We start from the raw sequence: 17072 nt of genomic DNA, 5'->3' as shown, positions 1-17072 counted from the left end.
CCATTTGTTTTGGCACAGGAATAATGGTAGCGGTCTTGAAGCATGTAGGGACTACTGCTTGGGCCAATGACAGATTGAAGATGGCGGTGATGACATCAGCCAGCTGATCAGCACATTCCTTGAGTACCCGTCCAGGGATGCTATCCAGTCCAGCAGCCTTTCGTGTGTTCACTCCGCGTAGAACACCCCTTACGTCGGAGGTCGACAGAGTGAGCACCTGGTCTTCCAGGGGTGGCAAGGCTTTGGTAGCCGGCTCCCTGTTGTCCCTGTCGAAGCAAGCGTAGAAGTTGTTAAGCTCCTCCGGAAGGGAGGCATCGCTAACCGGGGGGCTGGTGTTTTTGCCCTTGTACTCAGTGATGGACTGGATGCCTTGCCACATGCGCCGGGGGTCCGAGTTGTTGCGGAAGTGATCCTCTATCCGAAGAGAAATTATATCAATTTCTCTTGGGACTCTCCAGGGGCAGCAGGGCCACATTACTGGCTCACCGGCCTTTGAAAGGCTGCTGGGTCCACGCTGTGTGCTGGGCACTTTCACGGTGCGGGGAGGGGCACCCGGGACTGGCAGCAGGCAGGGGTGCCCACATTACCTTTTAAAATCTGAAAGACGGCCACCCCTTCAACACCTGTTCCAAACAGGTGCTGTGCGGGTGGAATGCGGCTCAGGGGCAAGCTGGGGTGGCCACCTAACTACAATAGAAATCAGTCACCCAATAAGCCTAACATACAGTTTGTGTATAGGATTCCAACCCCATTTGGGCTCGCCACCCTGGGGTGCGATGTGCTGGTCATATCATACACACAAGACCACAGCACAGCTTAATGCAGGTGGCAAGCATGGCCATTGTATTGTCGCACTGGATGCACATCATATTATTTGCCACTTAAACAGTAAAAAACATTGATCCATAAATTGATTTTTTTTTTTTTTAAAAGCCACACATAAATCCCAAACTGGGGAGTTCCCAATCTACGTTGTGCAATTAAGTACAGAGTGGAAGTTATTTGCTTTTTCACATGATTGAAATTTTCTTTTCAAAGTATAATAAACACACATATATAAAAGTTAACAGGCAAGCCATCTGGGCTACGCTCATGCATCTCCTAGCAGCCACGCAAAGATAGAACAGGCTGAGATCTGGGAATAGGCTGCCAGCCGTGTAATGGTGCATTGCAAGGGATGTCAAACATACATAAAGACAGGCGATACAAGAATGGATAAGGAGTGCAATGTTACTGCGCAGAGAACTACTGGACAAATATGAACATATTTTAAATTATTCTCATTAAGTTTAGATTGCATGGACAGCTCTTCCTCAATTTAACATTATTCCTGGGAGCTAGGAAAGCATTCCATGCAGAAATGAGTTTCTACACACTTAATATAAATTGCTGGGGAGAATAACGAAGGTAACACAACATTCACATTGTGTGGACCTGCAGAAAGTGTTCTGTCTGCTTTGTGTGCAAGACAAATTATCTGTCATTGCCGTGTTTTTTGCTGATAACGTTTAAAATAATAGAGAGCAGCTGTTTTTCTTGCTTGCTGTTTCACTGAACCTGGTGTTGGGCAATCAGTTCTTGGTCCTCTTGGTGCAGTACATGAGCTCTAGGAGCAATCACAAGCGCCGCCCCTTTAAACTCTGACTCTTAGCATAAAAAGTGTAGCTGCGCAAATCTCCCAGTACCAGCCAACTCCAAACAGAGCGTTTCATGCGCTTAGGTGCCCCACTGAGGAGCCAAGGAGCCACTCACCTGCAGTTATTAGTGGATTGAAGCAATTGAAACAAGAGGAGCTGTTCCTGTAATTTTTTTAAACATATTATTCAGGAAAATGAAAAAAGGATGAAGAAAAGTAATTTAAGTTTTACATGCAAACCAGGCAAACTAAACATCCTTGGCTGCAGACAATGTGGGTTATTCTTTGCAGCAGTTCAACTTTATGTCAAGTGTATAGAATCCTATTTGTTTGATTCTTAGGATTATAGTTGCTGTCACTGAAGGAACCAAAAGCAATTGTCCTTTTTCAGAACAGTGACTATTCCACAGTCACATAAAAATACCAATGCAACTGAAATAGTAAAGTGTACATTGTGTCGTGTCCTAACTCGCCCCAAGTCCTGTTCACCCATCACACCCCTGTGCTCGCCGACGTACATTGGCTCCCGGTTAAGCAATGCGTCGATTTATAAATTCTCATCCTTGTTTTCAAATCCCTCCATGGCCTCGCCCCTCCCAATCTCTAATCTCCTCCAACCCCACAAGCCCCCCACCCCCCCCAAACCTCCGAGATATCTGCACTCCTCTAATTCTGGGCTCTTGAGCATCCCTGATTTTAAATCGCTCAACCACTGGTGGCCATGCCTTCAGCTGCCTTGGCCCTAAGCTCTGAACTCCCCTCCATAAGCCTGTCCACCTCTCTACCTCTCTACCTCCTTTAAAACGCTCCTTAAAACCTACCTCTTTGGCCAAGCTTTTGGTCATCTGCCCTAATTTTTCCTTATGTGGCTCGGTGTCAAATTCTGTTTTATAACACTCCTGTGAAGCGCCTTGGGATGTTTTACTATGTTAAAGGTGCTATATAAATACAAGTTGTTGTTGTTATTGTTGGAATAGCTGCAATACCAAAAAAGCTTTTCTCACCTTGGAACCTCCTGTTTGTATCGGAACACCTCCCGTCCAGAACGTGAAACGTCTTGCCGCACCTCTGCAAGAGCTGCAGCCGCATTCTGCACCATGGCAGTGGCAGAAAGTGGCCTGTGATTGTCCAAAGCGACTGCAGACTTGCTCCCCAGGGGTACTGCAGATCTCTGGCTGGCTGATCGAACACCAGACGGTTTGAAGTGAGCTGCCAGAGCTAGAATCAGTCTCATTGTGCATTTCAGGTTCCCTTCAATGATGTCTGTTCAATCAAGAAAAAAACTTTTAGTTCCATTAATCCCTTGATTTTTTTTTCAATCTTTCTCCCTCATCTTGTTCTTCTCTTCTCATAACAAATTTACAGGAAACTTTCGATTAACCGGCACCTAAATAACCGGAAATCTCGGTTAACCGGCAAAATTCAGGAGTAGGTTCAGGTAACTTTTATTACTTGCCTTCCTCCATGTGTTGCTGTGCAAGGGTGTGGCTGCAGCTGTTGCTAAGCTACAGAGACGCTTGCAACTTGTGGCCATTGTTTTGAACCTGTTGCTAAGCAACAGGGTTTGTTGCTTTATACGGAGCTCTCAGCTCCGTATCTTTTACTATAGCGCTCGGTTATCCGGAATTTTTGATGAACCGGCACCACGTCGGTCCCGTCCGTGCTGGATAAAAAAAAGTTTCCTGTATATCAATTGCAAGTGGCTCAGCAACATGATCTACTGATGGCAATACTGGAATAATGCCAAAGATTTATGCATGTGCCGTTGCTATGAAGTCATATTTGTGACTATTTATTTGGCTGTCAATTACCTCTAATGTCAGAGGAAGCTATATACTTCTTCTTAGGCAGTCCCTTGGAACCGAGGATGACTTGCTTCCACATTAAAAATGAGTACACAGGTGACTGATGAGTCCAATGCGGGACCTGCAGTCTCTGTCACAGGTCAGAGGAAGCTTCATACAATTCAGCAATGTCCAACCTGAATAAAATATCAACCCTGATGAAGGAGACCACTGGTTTGCAGTTTTCATGGAAAAGGGATGGAAACGCAAAATGTGATCCCCACAACATTGGTAGAAACTCCCAAACCCTATGTAATGAAAACAGAATTCGACTTAATCAATCACCCTAAATCAGTGGCCCTGCCCTGACAAACAGCTCCAATAGGCAGTGCTATATGATATTTGGGGCATCAGCCCACTCATCATTTTCCAGCTGAAAGTACAGGCACACAAATTGATCACAGACCTTTGCTCATGCCAGTTTTGAGCTGGCCACCAGCAAGTGTGGAAGAGTAGTCGGGTCAACTCACCCTCCTGCTTTCCCTTGCCTCCCTCCCTGAACTTTTTATAGTGCAAGGCTGAAATGAAAAAATCCCCCACTTCAGCAATTGTGAATATGAATCCACATCCTTATCGCTCCATGTCAAAGTATGTTGAAGCACTACCAAATTTCCTACTATGCTGCTTAAATAAAGCACTTTGAACAAGCTGGCCTTATTTGAACACACTCTCTGCTATCCCCTATTTACAAGCTTATCGCGTCCATGAAACTCACCTCCTGCTCTCTTAACCCCATTTCAACTAAACTGCTGACCACCCAACTTCCCTTCCTGGCCCCCACGCTAGCCGACATTGTAAATGGTTCAATCTCCTCAGGTACTGTCCTCCACCCTAATCACTCCCTCTTCATATACTCCACCCCTGACCCCTCTGTCCTTCAAAACTAACACCCCATCCCCAACTTCCCTTTTCTCTCCAAAGCTCTTGAACTTGTTGTCACCTCCCAAATCTGTTCCTATCTTTCCTATAACTTGCTGGCCTAAAAGTTCGATGGCGCAGCGCTCATTATTCAGGACGCTAAACGGGCGCCTAAACCGCCAATATGGCAGGTAGGAAGCACCAGCTCATTACGAGCCGGAAGTGTGGTGCCCACTATAGTGGTGTGGGCATTAAACTAGGCGTCCAGGGCCCGCACCTGCAATATGTAAATAAGGGGCCCCCTGTACAAAATTGGGATGCCCTGAACGCAGCCGGCACCAGGCCATCTGCATCCAGGAAAACCAGGTCTACATGCGGCCTCACAGGCAGTTCTTAAAGGGACCACTGCTTGGACCCCTTCCAGTCCCCTGTAAAATTCAGCTCACCAAAAACTCTGTTGCCCATATACTATTCCGCACCAGGTCCTGCTCACTCACCATCCCTGTCTGTGCTGACCTACATCGGCTCCCAGTTCCCCCAGTGCCTCCAATTTAAAATTCTCATCCCTTCATGGCCTTGCCGCTCCCACTATCTATAACGTCCTTCAGTCCTACAACCACTTACCCTTTCCCCCCCAAAATCTCTGTTCCTCTGAATCTTGTCATTTGTGCATTCCCCCCCTCCCTTTACGCCACCATGAATGACCATGGCTTCAGCGGTCTAGGCCCCACGGTTTGAAATTCCCTACCTAAACTTCTGACTCTCCATCTCCCTCTCATCCTTAAAATCCGGCTCTTTAACCAAGCTTTTAGTCAGCCCCTACTCCTATAATCATCTTTGCCTCAGCATATATATTTTCAGACTTTAAAGGCGCAAGTTGTTGTTGTTGTAGACTCACCTCGAGCCGAGGTCTGGTGCATACGGATCTTTTTGGAGGCTACGAACTGCAGCACTTTCTCCACATTGTCTTTCATTTCCTGATGGCTGCTGGGGTTGAAGCAAATAGCACTGAGTTGCTCACCAGCTTCATGAGAGAGCAAAAGAAAACAAGGGATTAGAGATAATAAAATTCTTATATTATTGGTACTTATGATTTTGGTAAAACAAGTAGGATATATGCTTTCCCACTATATTGGAAAATGTTTCAGGCTTCAAGCTTCTGACATAACCAGCTGTTCCATCCTTCTGTTCAAACAAAAGATAAGTCACTGCCTGCTGTCTTAAAAAATATCTATAGACATTGATTCACAGTAACAAAAGTCACCGTCATGTTTATTATGTTATTTTCCCTAAATAATCGTTGTAATGGGCAATTTTATTTCATAGATGTCTAATCTCCACATCTTGATATGTGCTGCAGTCACATTTTGTATGAAGTATTAACCCTAAAGCTAGCCTCTCTCATTAGCTTCATATTAAACAATCCTCCAAGCCAAATCTACATGACAAAGTCAACGTTTTCTTTAAAGGTTTTTAAATACATCGATCACAGTGTTTCTCTTCCTATCTCTCTTTGATCTCCCAAGTCATGCATATCCTGCACTCAGCTTGTTCTTGGACCTCAATCAATGTTAATCACTGTCCAGGCGGGGGCACTTGACCTCTACGCTGTGCCTTCTGACAGGAGCACACCTGAAATTAGTCATTTATTTGCACAAAGGACTTTGAACCTGCATTCCCTCCCTCCCATACTATTGTACGGGAAACTCTCTTTTAACCGGCACCTAAATAACCGGAAACCTCTGTTAACCGGCAAAATTCAGGAGTAGGTTCAGATAAGTTTTACTTCATATTAGTGGCAGTTCCTGGATCTGTGGCTGTGTAACTGGGGTTCCTGCACCTGTTGCTAAGCAACAGGGACGCTTGGTCTGTGGCCGGGGTCCCTGCACCTGTTGCTAAGCAACAGGGAAGCCTGGATTTGTTGCTGTGTACGGGGCTCTCGTACCTTTTAAACTATACCTCTCTGTAATCCGGACTTTTTGATAAACTGGCACCACGCCAGTCCCGTTGGTGCCGGATAATAAAGAGTTTCCTGTACTAGATGTTCTGATATACCTAATATATGATGTCACCAAGCTACCCACACACAATATTCTTGCACTAGTGGGACAAAAAGAGATAAATATTCTGTATCCTTTAACCCTTAACCTCTTGACTCTGACTCAATTTCCTTCCTTTCCCCCTTCACCAAAAAAAGGTCTGGTCAGTAAAAGGAAGAAAACTTCTCCTCTGTCTAGAAGTCCCAACTCAAAAAAACAGCCAAAGATTACCAGAACATCAGGGAGAGAGGGAAGAACTAAAATGTGTTCTTTACCAAATCCTAATGTCAGACACTTGTAAGTATAACTTACATATACTAACCTACAATCTCCACAAGTTGAGTCAGCACCACTCCATCCCGCAGATCTTGTCGCAAGTCTTGTACTTGATTCAATCCAGGCTTTTTCTTTAACTGGGAGTTAACCCATACCACGTACGACTGCAGCTGTTGCTGTGGTACAAGAATTAGAAATTGAATTTCTGACTGTAAGCTAAGGGAACACCAACACCGAAACATTACCATAATTTTAGTTTAATATTTTCATAGCTATATATTACATGACTGATGAATGAGTGGGATTCTTCCTAAAAAAAAATTCAAATGGTTGTTGTCTTGGTACCTTCACCCTCTTCCCTTGGAGAGAATAGTGTGAATCAGTGGAAGGATTCACAGGCTGACTAACAGTCTGACAGGTGTAAGATTCTGAAAAGTGTAATAAAACCGCTGCTACCGTGTGGAGATCGAAATTGCGAACGAATTGTAAGATGATAACGGACAGATTTAAAATGTAAGAAATCAGCATGTGTTCTTTGTTAGTGAAGACACAAAATGGTGGTCAGTATGTGTTCTTTGGTTGAGAGGGCACCTGGGCAAGAAGGGGAGAACACACATCTCACAGGAACAGGTATGTGTCATGCGGATGGAACTCCAATCAGGGAAGGTTTGGAGTGGACAGACCTATCCAAGGGAGGCAGAGAGTAATTTATGATCAACGAGGCCTTATAACCCAGTGGCAGGAGTTTTCAGAGATAAGAAGGAGAACAGGGAAGACAGAGCAGGAGGAAGATTGAAGTGAGAACGCCGGCCAGTTCATGTTTGGACTCAGTTTCCTTTGACCGATCACCCAGAAATGGAGGCGTATGTATGAGAATTGGACATGGGCTTAGATAAAGTTAAAAAGGGCACTTTTATGTACATTTGAATCATTAAAGGGGCATGATGTGCCTCAATAAATCCGAGACTCGATGTTAGCGAAACAAAACAAGGCTTTTATTGACTTAGAAGGTAACACACAGAGGAAAATGTATCTTCCATCCAGAGGTCTGCCGTACTGGATGTGCTGCAGGCTGGGCCAGCTTACATAGGAGCCAGGTATGGGCGGAGCCCTACACACAGTACAATACAATGGAAATGAAACTGAAACCAACCACAGTCACAGGCAGAGAAATACTGATGAGTGATGAATGGAATATTTCATCACATTCACCCCTTCTATAGATTTAGTCTGTTCGGGGGTTTGATAGTCCTCTGCGACCGACGTGGCTGTTGTGGTGCCGCGGGTGTCAGCTGGGTGTCCCCGGTGGCCTCCTGGGTCTCTGCCGGGGGTGCCGCCAGGGTTGTTGAAGGGGTAGTTGGTGGGGGTACCGTTGGTCGATGTTCTTCCGGGGGTGATGAAAGAGTAGTGGGTGGGTAAGAGTTGCTGTGGTCGTTGTTGCTGCTGTTGTCGTGGTTGTTGTCGTTGCCGGCTGGGGCGACGTCTTTTATGGACACGGTGTCCTCCCTTCCGTCGGCGTGCCGGACATACGCGTATTGGGGGTTGGCGTGGAGTAGGTGCACTGACTCCACGAGAGGGTCCGCCTTGTGGCCCCTCACATGCCTTCGCACGAATACCGGACCTGGGGCGGAGAGCCATGACGGCATGGATACGCCTGAGGTGGATTTCCGGGGAAAGACAAACATTCGCTCGTGAGGCGTGGCATTAGTGGCAGTACACAATAGCGACCGTATCGAATGGAGCACATCTGGGAGGACTTCCTGCCAGCGGGAGATAGGGAGGCCTTTGGTCCTTAGAGCTACAGTGACTGCTTTCCATACTGTCCCGTTCTCTCGCTCCACTTGACCGTTACCCCGGGGGTTGTAGCTGGTGGTACAGCTCGTGGCGATCCCCCTGGACAGCATGTACTGGCGTAGCTCTTCACTCATGAAGGACGCCCCCCTATCCGTATGGATGTAGCTCGGCATACCGAACAGGCAGAACAGGCTGTTGAGGCATTTAATGACCGTGGCGCTGGTCATGTCTGGGCAGGGGAAGGCGAATGGGAAATGAGAGTATTCGTCCACAATGTTCAGGAAGTAAACATTGCGGTCGACGGACGGGAGGGGGCCCTTGAAATCTAAGCTGAGCCGCTCAAAGGGCCGTGTAGCTTTGATTAAGTGGGCTCTATCTGGGCGGTAGAACCGAGGCTTGCACTCAGCGCAAGTGCGGCAGTTCCTGGTCAGAGACCGAACTTCCTCAATCGAGTAGGGTAAGTTGCGGGACTTTATGAAGTGGAACAGCCGCGTGACCCCTGGGTGGCAGAGGTCATTGTGGAGGGTCTGTAGCCGATCCCCGGTGGCGCTGGCACACATCCCTCGTGAGAGGGCGTCGGGGATTCGTTAAGGGCCCCTGGCCGGTAAATGATGTCATAATCGAAGGTGGAGAGCTCGATCCGCCACCTAAGAATCTTATCATTTTTAATCTTCCCCCTCTGTTTATTATTGAACATAAACGCTACCGACCGCTGGTCGGTAAGTAGGGTGAAGCGTTTGCCGGCTAGGTAGTGGCGCCAGTGGCGCACTGCCTCCACGATGGCTTGGGCCTCCTTTTCTACGGAGGAGTGTCTGATCTCGGGCCCTTGGAGGGTCCTCGAGAAGAAAGCTACGGGCCGCCCCGCCTGGTTGAGGGTGGCCGCCAAGGCAAAGTCAGACGCATCACTTTCCACTTGAAAGGGAGTGTTCTCATCCACTGCCTGTAGCGTGGCCCGCTCAATATCCCGCTTAATGCTTTTGAAGGCGGCATGGGCCTCAGCAGAGAGCGGAAAAGAGGATGCTTTCAAGAGGGGGCGGGCTTTGTCGGAGTAGTTGGGGACCCATTGGGAATAATATGAAAATAACCCCAGGCACCTTTTCAGGGCTTTGGGAGTGTTGGGCAGGGGCAGCTCCCGTAGGGGGCGCAATCGGTCGGGGTCTGGTCCGATTTCCCCATTCTCCACCACGCTGCCTAGTATGCAGAGGCGCGTGGTGTTGTAAACGCACTTGTCCTCGTTGTAGGTGAGGTTGAGTTTTTGTGCGGTTTTCAGGAACCTCTCGAGGTTCGAGTCGTGATCCTGCTGGTTGTGACCGCAGATGGTGACGTTGTCGAGGTAGGGGAAGGTTGCCTGCAAGTGGTGGTCATCGACCATGCGGTCCATCTCCCTCTGGAAGACCGAGACCCCATTCGTCACCCCAAAGGGGACTCTGAGGAATTGGTAGAGGCGTCCGTTCGCCTCGAAGGCGGTGTACGGGCGGTCCTCTGGTCTGATAGGGAGCTGGTGGTACGCTGACTTGAGGTCGATGGTGGAGAACACCCGGTATTGGGCGATTTGGTTCACCATTTCTGGTATGCGGGGTAGCAGGTAGGCGTCTAGTTGGGTGTACCTGTTGATCGTTTGGCTATAGTTGATCACCATCCGTTTCTTCTCGCTACCCCTTACCACCACCACTTGGGCGCGCCATGGGCTATTGCTGCGTTCAATAATGCGCTCTTTCAGGAGCCTGTCTACCTCGGTCGCGATAAACCGCCTGTCCTCCCAGCTGTACCTCCTGCTTTTGGTCGCTATTGGCCGGCAGTTAGGGGTAAGGTTCGCGAATAGCGAAGGCGGCTTTACCTTCAGGGTAGCCAGACCGCACACTGTGAGGGGCGGCTGGGACCCACCGTAATTGAGCGTGATGCTTTGGTGGTAGCACTGGAAATCCAGGCCTAAGATCACGCTCGCACATAGATTCTTCATGATTAATACTTTAAAATTATCGTATACAGTTCCGTTAACGGACAATTGTACCATGCAGTAACCCATAATGGTCGATGTCTGGGTTTTATCAGCCATAGAGATGGTACCCCGAGTAGGGACCACCTTTAGGGAGAGTTGTTGTACCAGTTCAGGGTGGATAAAACTCTCCGTGCTTCCACTGTCAATTAAACATTTAACCCTGCACCCGTTTACCTCGATGTCCACCATTGATTTGGATAGCGGGTGCGGCCTGGTCTGGTCCACTGTGACCGATGCCACTGTAGGGCCCTGATCGAGACAAGATGGCATCCACGCTGTCTGCTCACAAGATGGCGGACCCCACGAGGTCGGGCAAGATGGCGTCCAAGATGGTCGCTCCCACGGCGCACACGCGGCGGTGGCGGGTTTTCCGGCGGGGTTCCCTCTGCACACCTTCCCGAAGTGCCCCTTCTTACCGCACTTAAAGCAGGTGGTGCCTTTCGCCGGGCACAGGTTTCTGGTGTGCTTCGGCTGCCCGCAGAAGTAGCAGTTGGGTCCCCGACGCGTCGCGGCTGTCGTAGGGCTTCTGGAGGGGAGAGCGGGGCCCCGACGGTGTCGGGCTGCCGGGCGGGGAAGATGCCTTCCAAGATGGCGGCGCCCTTGGTGCACACGTGGCGGCGTGGATGGCGCGGGCTGAAGAGTAGGCGTCCGAGTTTCTCTGGGCCACATCCAGGGATCGTGCTGTGTCCGCAGCCTGTTTCAGGTCCAATCCCGTTTTTTCCAGCAGTCTCTGCCGGATGTAAGTGGAGCTGAGGCCTGTGATAAAGGCATCGCGAACAAGCTCGTCAGTGTACACTGCGGCTTTTACATCTTGGCACTTGCAGTCTTTGCCAAGCGTTTTCAGGGTGCCTAGTAACTCCTCCACCGATTCCCCAGGTCGCTGTGCGCGAGTAGCGAGCAGATGCCTAGCATACACCTCATTCGTAGGCTGCTGGTAATGCGCCTTTAAGATGTCGCAGGCGGCCGGGTACGTGTCGGCGTCTTGGATGAGGGGGTAAACCCGGTGGCTTACCCAATTCCGCAGAATTCCGAGTTTCATACTCGCAGCGTCCGTAGCGTCTTTGACGGCTGCGGAATTGTCCAGGAAGAATTCCATACACATAAACCAGTGTCCGAAGTGTGCCGATGCGTCCGAAGCATGCTGGTCCAAATCCAAACGTTCGGGTTTCAAGAGTTGATCCATTGTGTTGAAAATTAAGTCAATAAAATTGATGTGCCTCAATAAATCCGAGACTCGATGTTAGCGAAACAAAACAAGGCTTTTATTGACTTAGAAGGTAACACACAGAGGAAAATGTATCTTCCATCCAGAGGTCTGCCGTACTGGATGTGCTGCAGGCTGGGCCAGCTTACATAGGAGCCAGGTATGGGCGGAGCCCTACACACAGTACAATACAATGGAAATGAAACTGAAACCAACCACAGTCACAGGCAGAGAAATACTGATGAGTGATGAATGGAATATTTCATCACAGGGCATTTTCATATACTTTGAATTGATAAGTTGCAGGCATATTTATTGCCGGGAGTTCTTTGAATTTGAATATGTACACTTGAATTTTGAACTATAGTCTGATCAAAAGACCAATTTTATTGATCACATCCTTGTCTGTCATTGTTAAGCTAATTCGTAATTCTCGAGGTCCGAACAGCAGTAAGAGAAAGTGCTACACAGGCTCCTTTTATGACCATAACCATCTTTATACCAGCCGATTGGGTGATTAGTCTTGTATGGCGGGAGGGATTTATGGGCTACCACAACCCATTCTGGACTGGAGTATCCCGCTGGATGTCAATAAAGAATTCGGAACCGGAGCTTCCGTCTCCACTCGCCGAGGCTTTCTGGAGCGGAGTTTGAACCCTGCACCTTCTGCCTCAGGGTATGGAATGCTCCCGCTGGGCCAAGTACAGGAAACTTTGTGTTATCCGGAGGCTAAATGTCCAGCAAGCTCGAGCCACCGGCAAAAATCAGGAGCCATTTTTTTTTCTTTTCGTTTCTTTTCGTTGCTTTTTTCTCAACAGTCAAGCTCTGCAAGGTCTGTAGCTAAGCAACAGCTTCAGCTAGAGACGCTACAGAGACGCTTGCCAATTGTTTAGAAGCTGTTGCTAAGCAACAGTGTTTGTTGTCAGATACGGAGATGCAAACCTCCGTACGCTTCAACATTAGAGCTGGAGTGTCCGGCAGTTCTGAGGGAACGGCAACAGCTCGGTCCCGTCGGTGCCGGATAGCACAAAGTTTCCTGTACTTGCTCCTTTCTGCGTAAAGAAAGCTAGTCATCTCGAACTGTGCAAAAGATGCGATCATTTCAGAATTACAGAGAAAATGTCCGACCTCCCAAATGCAGTGGTAAAACAGCTGCGGAGGCCATGATTGGCAGTAAAAAATTAACCTGGTTACCATCCTGCAGAAGTGGGTGGTACAGTCAGTTAACACACTATCCTTTCACTTTTTGGGGCCTAGATTTTAATCCGGCCTATAAATTAATGTGATGGAAAAAAAACTCTCTGCTGGTGGTAAGAGTACTAAGTGAAATGGGTTTGTGTAGTTTCAACCCAGTTCCAAGTGGAAAGATATACTTTAATGCAAAATATTAAGAACTCTTGTTCTGCAACACTAAGGGGTCAATTTTGTGGCCGCCGTCGGGCGGCTTTTCAGGCGGCCAGGGGCCGAAAATCGGCGAAAAAGCGGGTCGGGACCCCCCCGCCTGATTCTCCGCCCCGTCCGACTTTCGGACCGCCGTTTCCCCGCGCCCCGCTTCAGTCCTGGCCACCGCTGGCGGGACTGGTCGTCGGCACACTAATTATCAATAATTACCTCGTTGAAGTCGATTTTCCGGGGCCGTTGCGACTTTGGGGCTTTCCCCACATCAAACCCGCCTGCGGGGAACCTCGCTGCTGAGAGCTGGCGTGAAGCTTGCCGGCTTGCTTGCTCTCAGCTGCAGGTCAGGAGAAGCTGCGATTTAAAGGGCCAGCACTTGTATGTTGAAGGACCTTGTTGTTGCAGGTTTGGGGCTACTTCTTCAAGGCTTAGGCACAGCTGTGGAAGGTTGGAGCCGCACACACTTCTCCAATGCGATCTCCTGAGAAGCCCCTCTCGCCACCCTCACTCAGCGCTTCCTCAGCGGAGGCATCTACGAGAAGCATGGGACGCCTTTTTTTCCTTCCCTTCTTGCCATTAGAGGATCTCCAGCAGCAGAGGCGGCAGCAGCAGAACCAGGAACAGCAGGATCAGCAACAGGAGCACCAGGCTGCTGCTCACTCACCTGAAGCTGCACAGGCCAGAAGGGGCCAGCGCTTGGAAGTGGCTTGAGAGCACCTTGCTGCGCTGAGGGGGCCATGGGGACCCGTTTCTGCACTGGCAGTCCTACTCAGAATGAGCACTCACCATGTTTTCCGTACCCTGGCGAGTTATCTCCTCCATGGAGGTTGCCAACCTTTCCATGGTGATGCGTTCATGCGCCAATGACTCCACAAAGGCACTGCTCATGGTCGCTATGGACTCCTCCATTCGCTCCACACTCGCAGCGACCCTGGAGACAAAACCTGCCAGAGACTCCTGCATCTGTGCATGGAGATCCATCACCTCTTCTCTTGCGGATGGACCCAGAGGCAGAGGGTCGACATGCAGCGCAGCTGAGCTGAGCTGGCAGAGTCCTGCGCCCTCCGACGAGGACTCTCCACTGCTGTCCCTGTCTCCAGAATCTGAAGAGGCTCACTTGTGAGCTGTGAAACACCAGGTGACAACACTACTCTATGTCCCGAAGGTCCCCCCGAGGTGTGAGTGTCTGCGCTGGTGCTGGGTGCGCTTACTTCTGCTGACGCTGCGCCCTCAGAGGTTGGAGCTTCCTCTGAGGAGTCTGGCTGCACAGCCTCTTCCTCCTCCACAGTGAGGACGGTGGCTCTGGATGGTACTGTAGGGGAGTAAAGGAAGGAGTTAGAGATGTAATGCCAAGGTTCTTCTGGTGACTCCCTGCGAGTTGGCATCTGCTGACACCTGCATCCATGCAGCATTGGTCTCAGTGGGAGGCCTCTTCCTCCCTGACCTAGGGAAGAGGACCTCCCTGTGGGCCCTAACCCCATCCAATAATGCCTGTAGTGAAGCCTCGTCGAATTTGAAGGCAGCTCGGAGTCTGGCACTGGCCACAGCTGCTGCAGGCTCCTCTGCCATCCTGTATGGTTCATTTGGAAGCCTTCAGAGGATGCAGTGCTTTCTATGGACCTTGAAAGCACCATGAATGATGACATCATACTGTGGGGATTTCTCCTCTTTTGTTTAAACCAATAAAAATACATTAAACAAATACACTACCAACCAGTCCAATAAACCCCGAAACAAAACTTAACCACTTAAATTAAAGTCTGGTTGTTTAAACCAACTGTGGGGATTTCTGACTCGAATTGGACAATTAGCAAGGCTTCCCACATGCTGGGAATTAATTGGCCAATTGAGGGAAAATTGCGTGGAGCTGGCTGACACTTTTTTAGGTGTGTCAGAAACCCCACATTCGGGGAAACCCGACCATTTCCCACACAAGCTGAAAATCGGGGCCTAACATCCTGTGGTTTTATGAATACGAAGTTCAGAAAACATACAGTGAAAATAAATAAAAGTGCAAAAATGGAGACAACTGGGGTAAAGCTCCAGAGAAGCTCCAGAGCATAGTGTTAGGAGACTAAATCATCACCAGAAGGAACAATGGTGCTCCATATTAATTAGCTGCCATGCGCTGTCAGCTGCAATAATTCCTCCAAGCCAACTGGAAAAAAATCTAAAGTATATATAGCTCTTTAAAGAAAAATATTCATTAAAATATTAATAACCAGCAGCACATTGAATCATGAATTTTCAGTAGCACTTTTGCTATCCTTGGAGGGGCCAGAGATCTACTCCCAGTTGACACTTAGGGGAAGAAATTCGGTATCGACCATTTCGGGGTGCTAACATCGCCTCAAGCACAGTGCCGGGCTGATCGATCGCGGGTAGGAACTCGTGAAAAAAACTAGAACAGGAAAGGTACGGTTTTTTTTTTTTACTTACCTCAGCCATCTCACCTTTAATCATCGCCCCCGAAGCGGCCAGCCGCCCGATGCACGCCTCCTGCAGCTGTCGGTGTTTTCCATCGGCACTGCTGCAGGGGGGTGGAAATCAATTTCGGTTCTGGGGTGCTACCGGGGCGATGCGCATGACGATGACGTCACGATCGCCGGGCGAAGGAGATCGGGTGCAACGCCGTAACGCCACCGCAAAACTCCCGCCGAATATGGCAGAAGTCAATGTCAGCGCAGCACCCGGCCACAAAGTAATTTGCGCCCATTAACGCCCTCCAGGGGTGCTAACGGGAGGTACAAAGGCACCCAGTTTCACCCCCTTAAAGTCTAGTCATAAAAGCCAGTGTTTTACTTCTGAAGAAAGATGTCAATACCGATGCTTCACTAGATTCCACTAATGAAGACAAATTACTAAACCAACAGAAGTTGTACAGCATTTTATTCTAAAAGCGAGTGAAGTAAATGACCAAGCTGACTGTACATTTACGTGGATTGGAGTTGGCTTTGTTATCCATTGGTAACTTTCTACCCATTGCTAACTATGATGAATGGGCACTTGATTGTCTATTATTTTTTAGTGCAGCAGGAGTAGGAATAGGTCAATCATCACAGCCCCAGGACATCGCTGCAGGAGTTCCTCAGGGCAGTGTCCTAGGCCCAACCATCTTCAGCTGCTTCATCAATGACCTTCCCTCCACTATAAGGTCAGAAGTGGGGATGTTCGCTGATGACTTCACAGTGTTCAGTGCCATTCGCAACTCCTCAGATAATGAAGCAGTCCAGGCCCGCATGCAGCAAGACCTGGACGACATTCAGGTTTGGGCTTATAAGTCGCAGGTAACATTCGTGCCACACAAGTGCCAGGCAATGACTATCTCCAACAAGCGAGCGTCTAACCACCACCCCTTAACAGTCAACGGCATTACCATCGCCGAATCCCCCCCCCCATCAATATCCTGAGGGTCACCATTGGCTCAAAACTTAACTGGACCAGCCACATAAATACTGTGGCAACTAGAGCAGCTCAGAGGCTGGGTATTCTGCAGTGAGTGTCTCACCTACTGACTCCCCAACGCCTTTCCACCATCTACAAGGCACAAATTAGGAGTGTACTGGAGTACTCTCCACTTGCCTGGATCAGTGCAGCTCCAACAACACTCAAGAAGCTTGACACCATCCAAGACAAAGCTGCCCGCTTGATTGGCACCCCATCCACCATCTTAAACATTCACTCCCTCCACCACCGGTGTACCATGGCTCCAGTGTATACCATCTATAAGATGCACAGCAGCCACTCGCCAAGACTTCTTTGGCAGCACCTCCCAAACCCTCGACTTCTACCGCCTGGAAGGACAAGGGCAGCAGGTGCATGGGAACACCATCACCTCCAAGTTCCCCTCCGAGTCGCCGTTCCTTCATCGTCGCTGGGTCAAAATCCTGGAACTCCATCGTCGCTGGGTCAAAATCCTGGAACTCCATCGACGCTGGGTCAAAATCCTGGAACTCTCTCCCTAACAGCACTGTGGGAGTACCTTCAGCACACGGACTGCAGCGGTTCAAGGCGGTGGCTCACCACC

General features: G+C 49.1%; 1 protein-coding gene across 8 annotated transcripts in view; it reads right to left on the bottom strand.

Annotated features, from left to right (window-relative positions):
* The window catches only part of LOC147100324 (dixin-like), a 151004-nt gene that overhangs the window by 81214 nt on the left and 52718 nt on the right, over positions 1-17072 (bottom strand). For all 8 annotated transcript variants that reach the window (XM_085967902.1, XM_085967897.1, XM_085967896.1 and 5 more), the window contains 3 exons: positions 6700-6829; positions 5237-5362; positions 2641-2899 (listed from right to left, as the gene is read on the bottom strand). In XM_085967902.1, coding sequence (XP_085824028.1) covers positions 2641-2899; positions 5237-5362; positions 6700-6829 — 515 coding nt within the window. The remainder of the gene's footprint in view (positions 1-2640; positions 2900-5236; positions 5363-6699; positions 6830-17072) is intronic.

This window comes from Somniosus microcephalus, chromosome 26 (assembly GCF_052327205.1).
Source record: "Somniosus microcephalus isolate GS21.2 chromosome 26, FLI_Smic_1.0, whole genome shotgun sequence".
In the NCBI taxonomy this organism is placed as follows: Eukaryota; Metazoa; Chordata; class Chondrichthyes; order Squaliformes; family Somniosidae; genus Somniosus; species Somniosus microcephalus.
The sequence above is the reverse complement of the archived record's forward strand: the minus strand, read 5'-3'. Positions and strand labels throughout refer to the sequence as shown.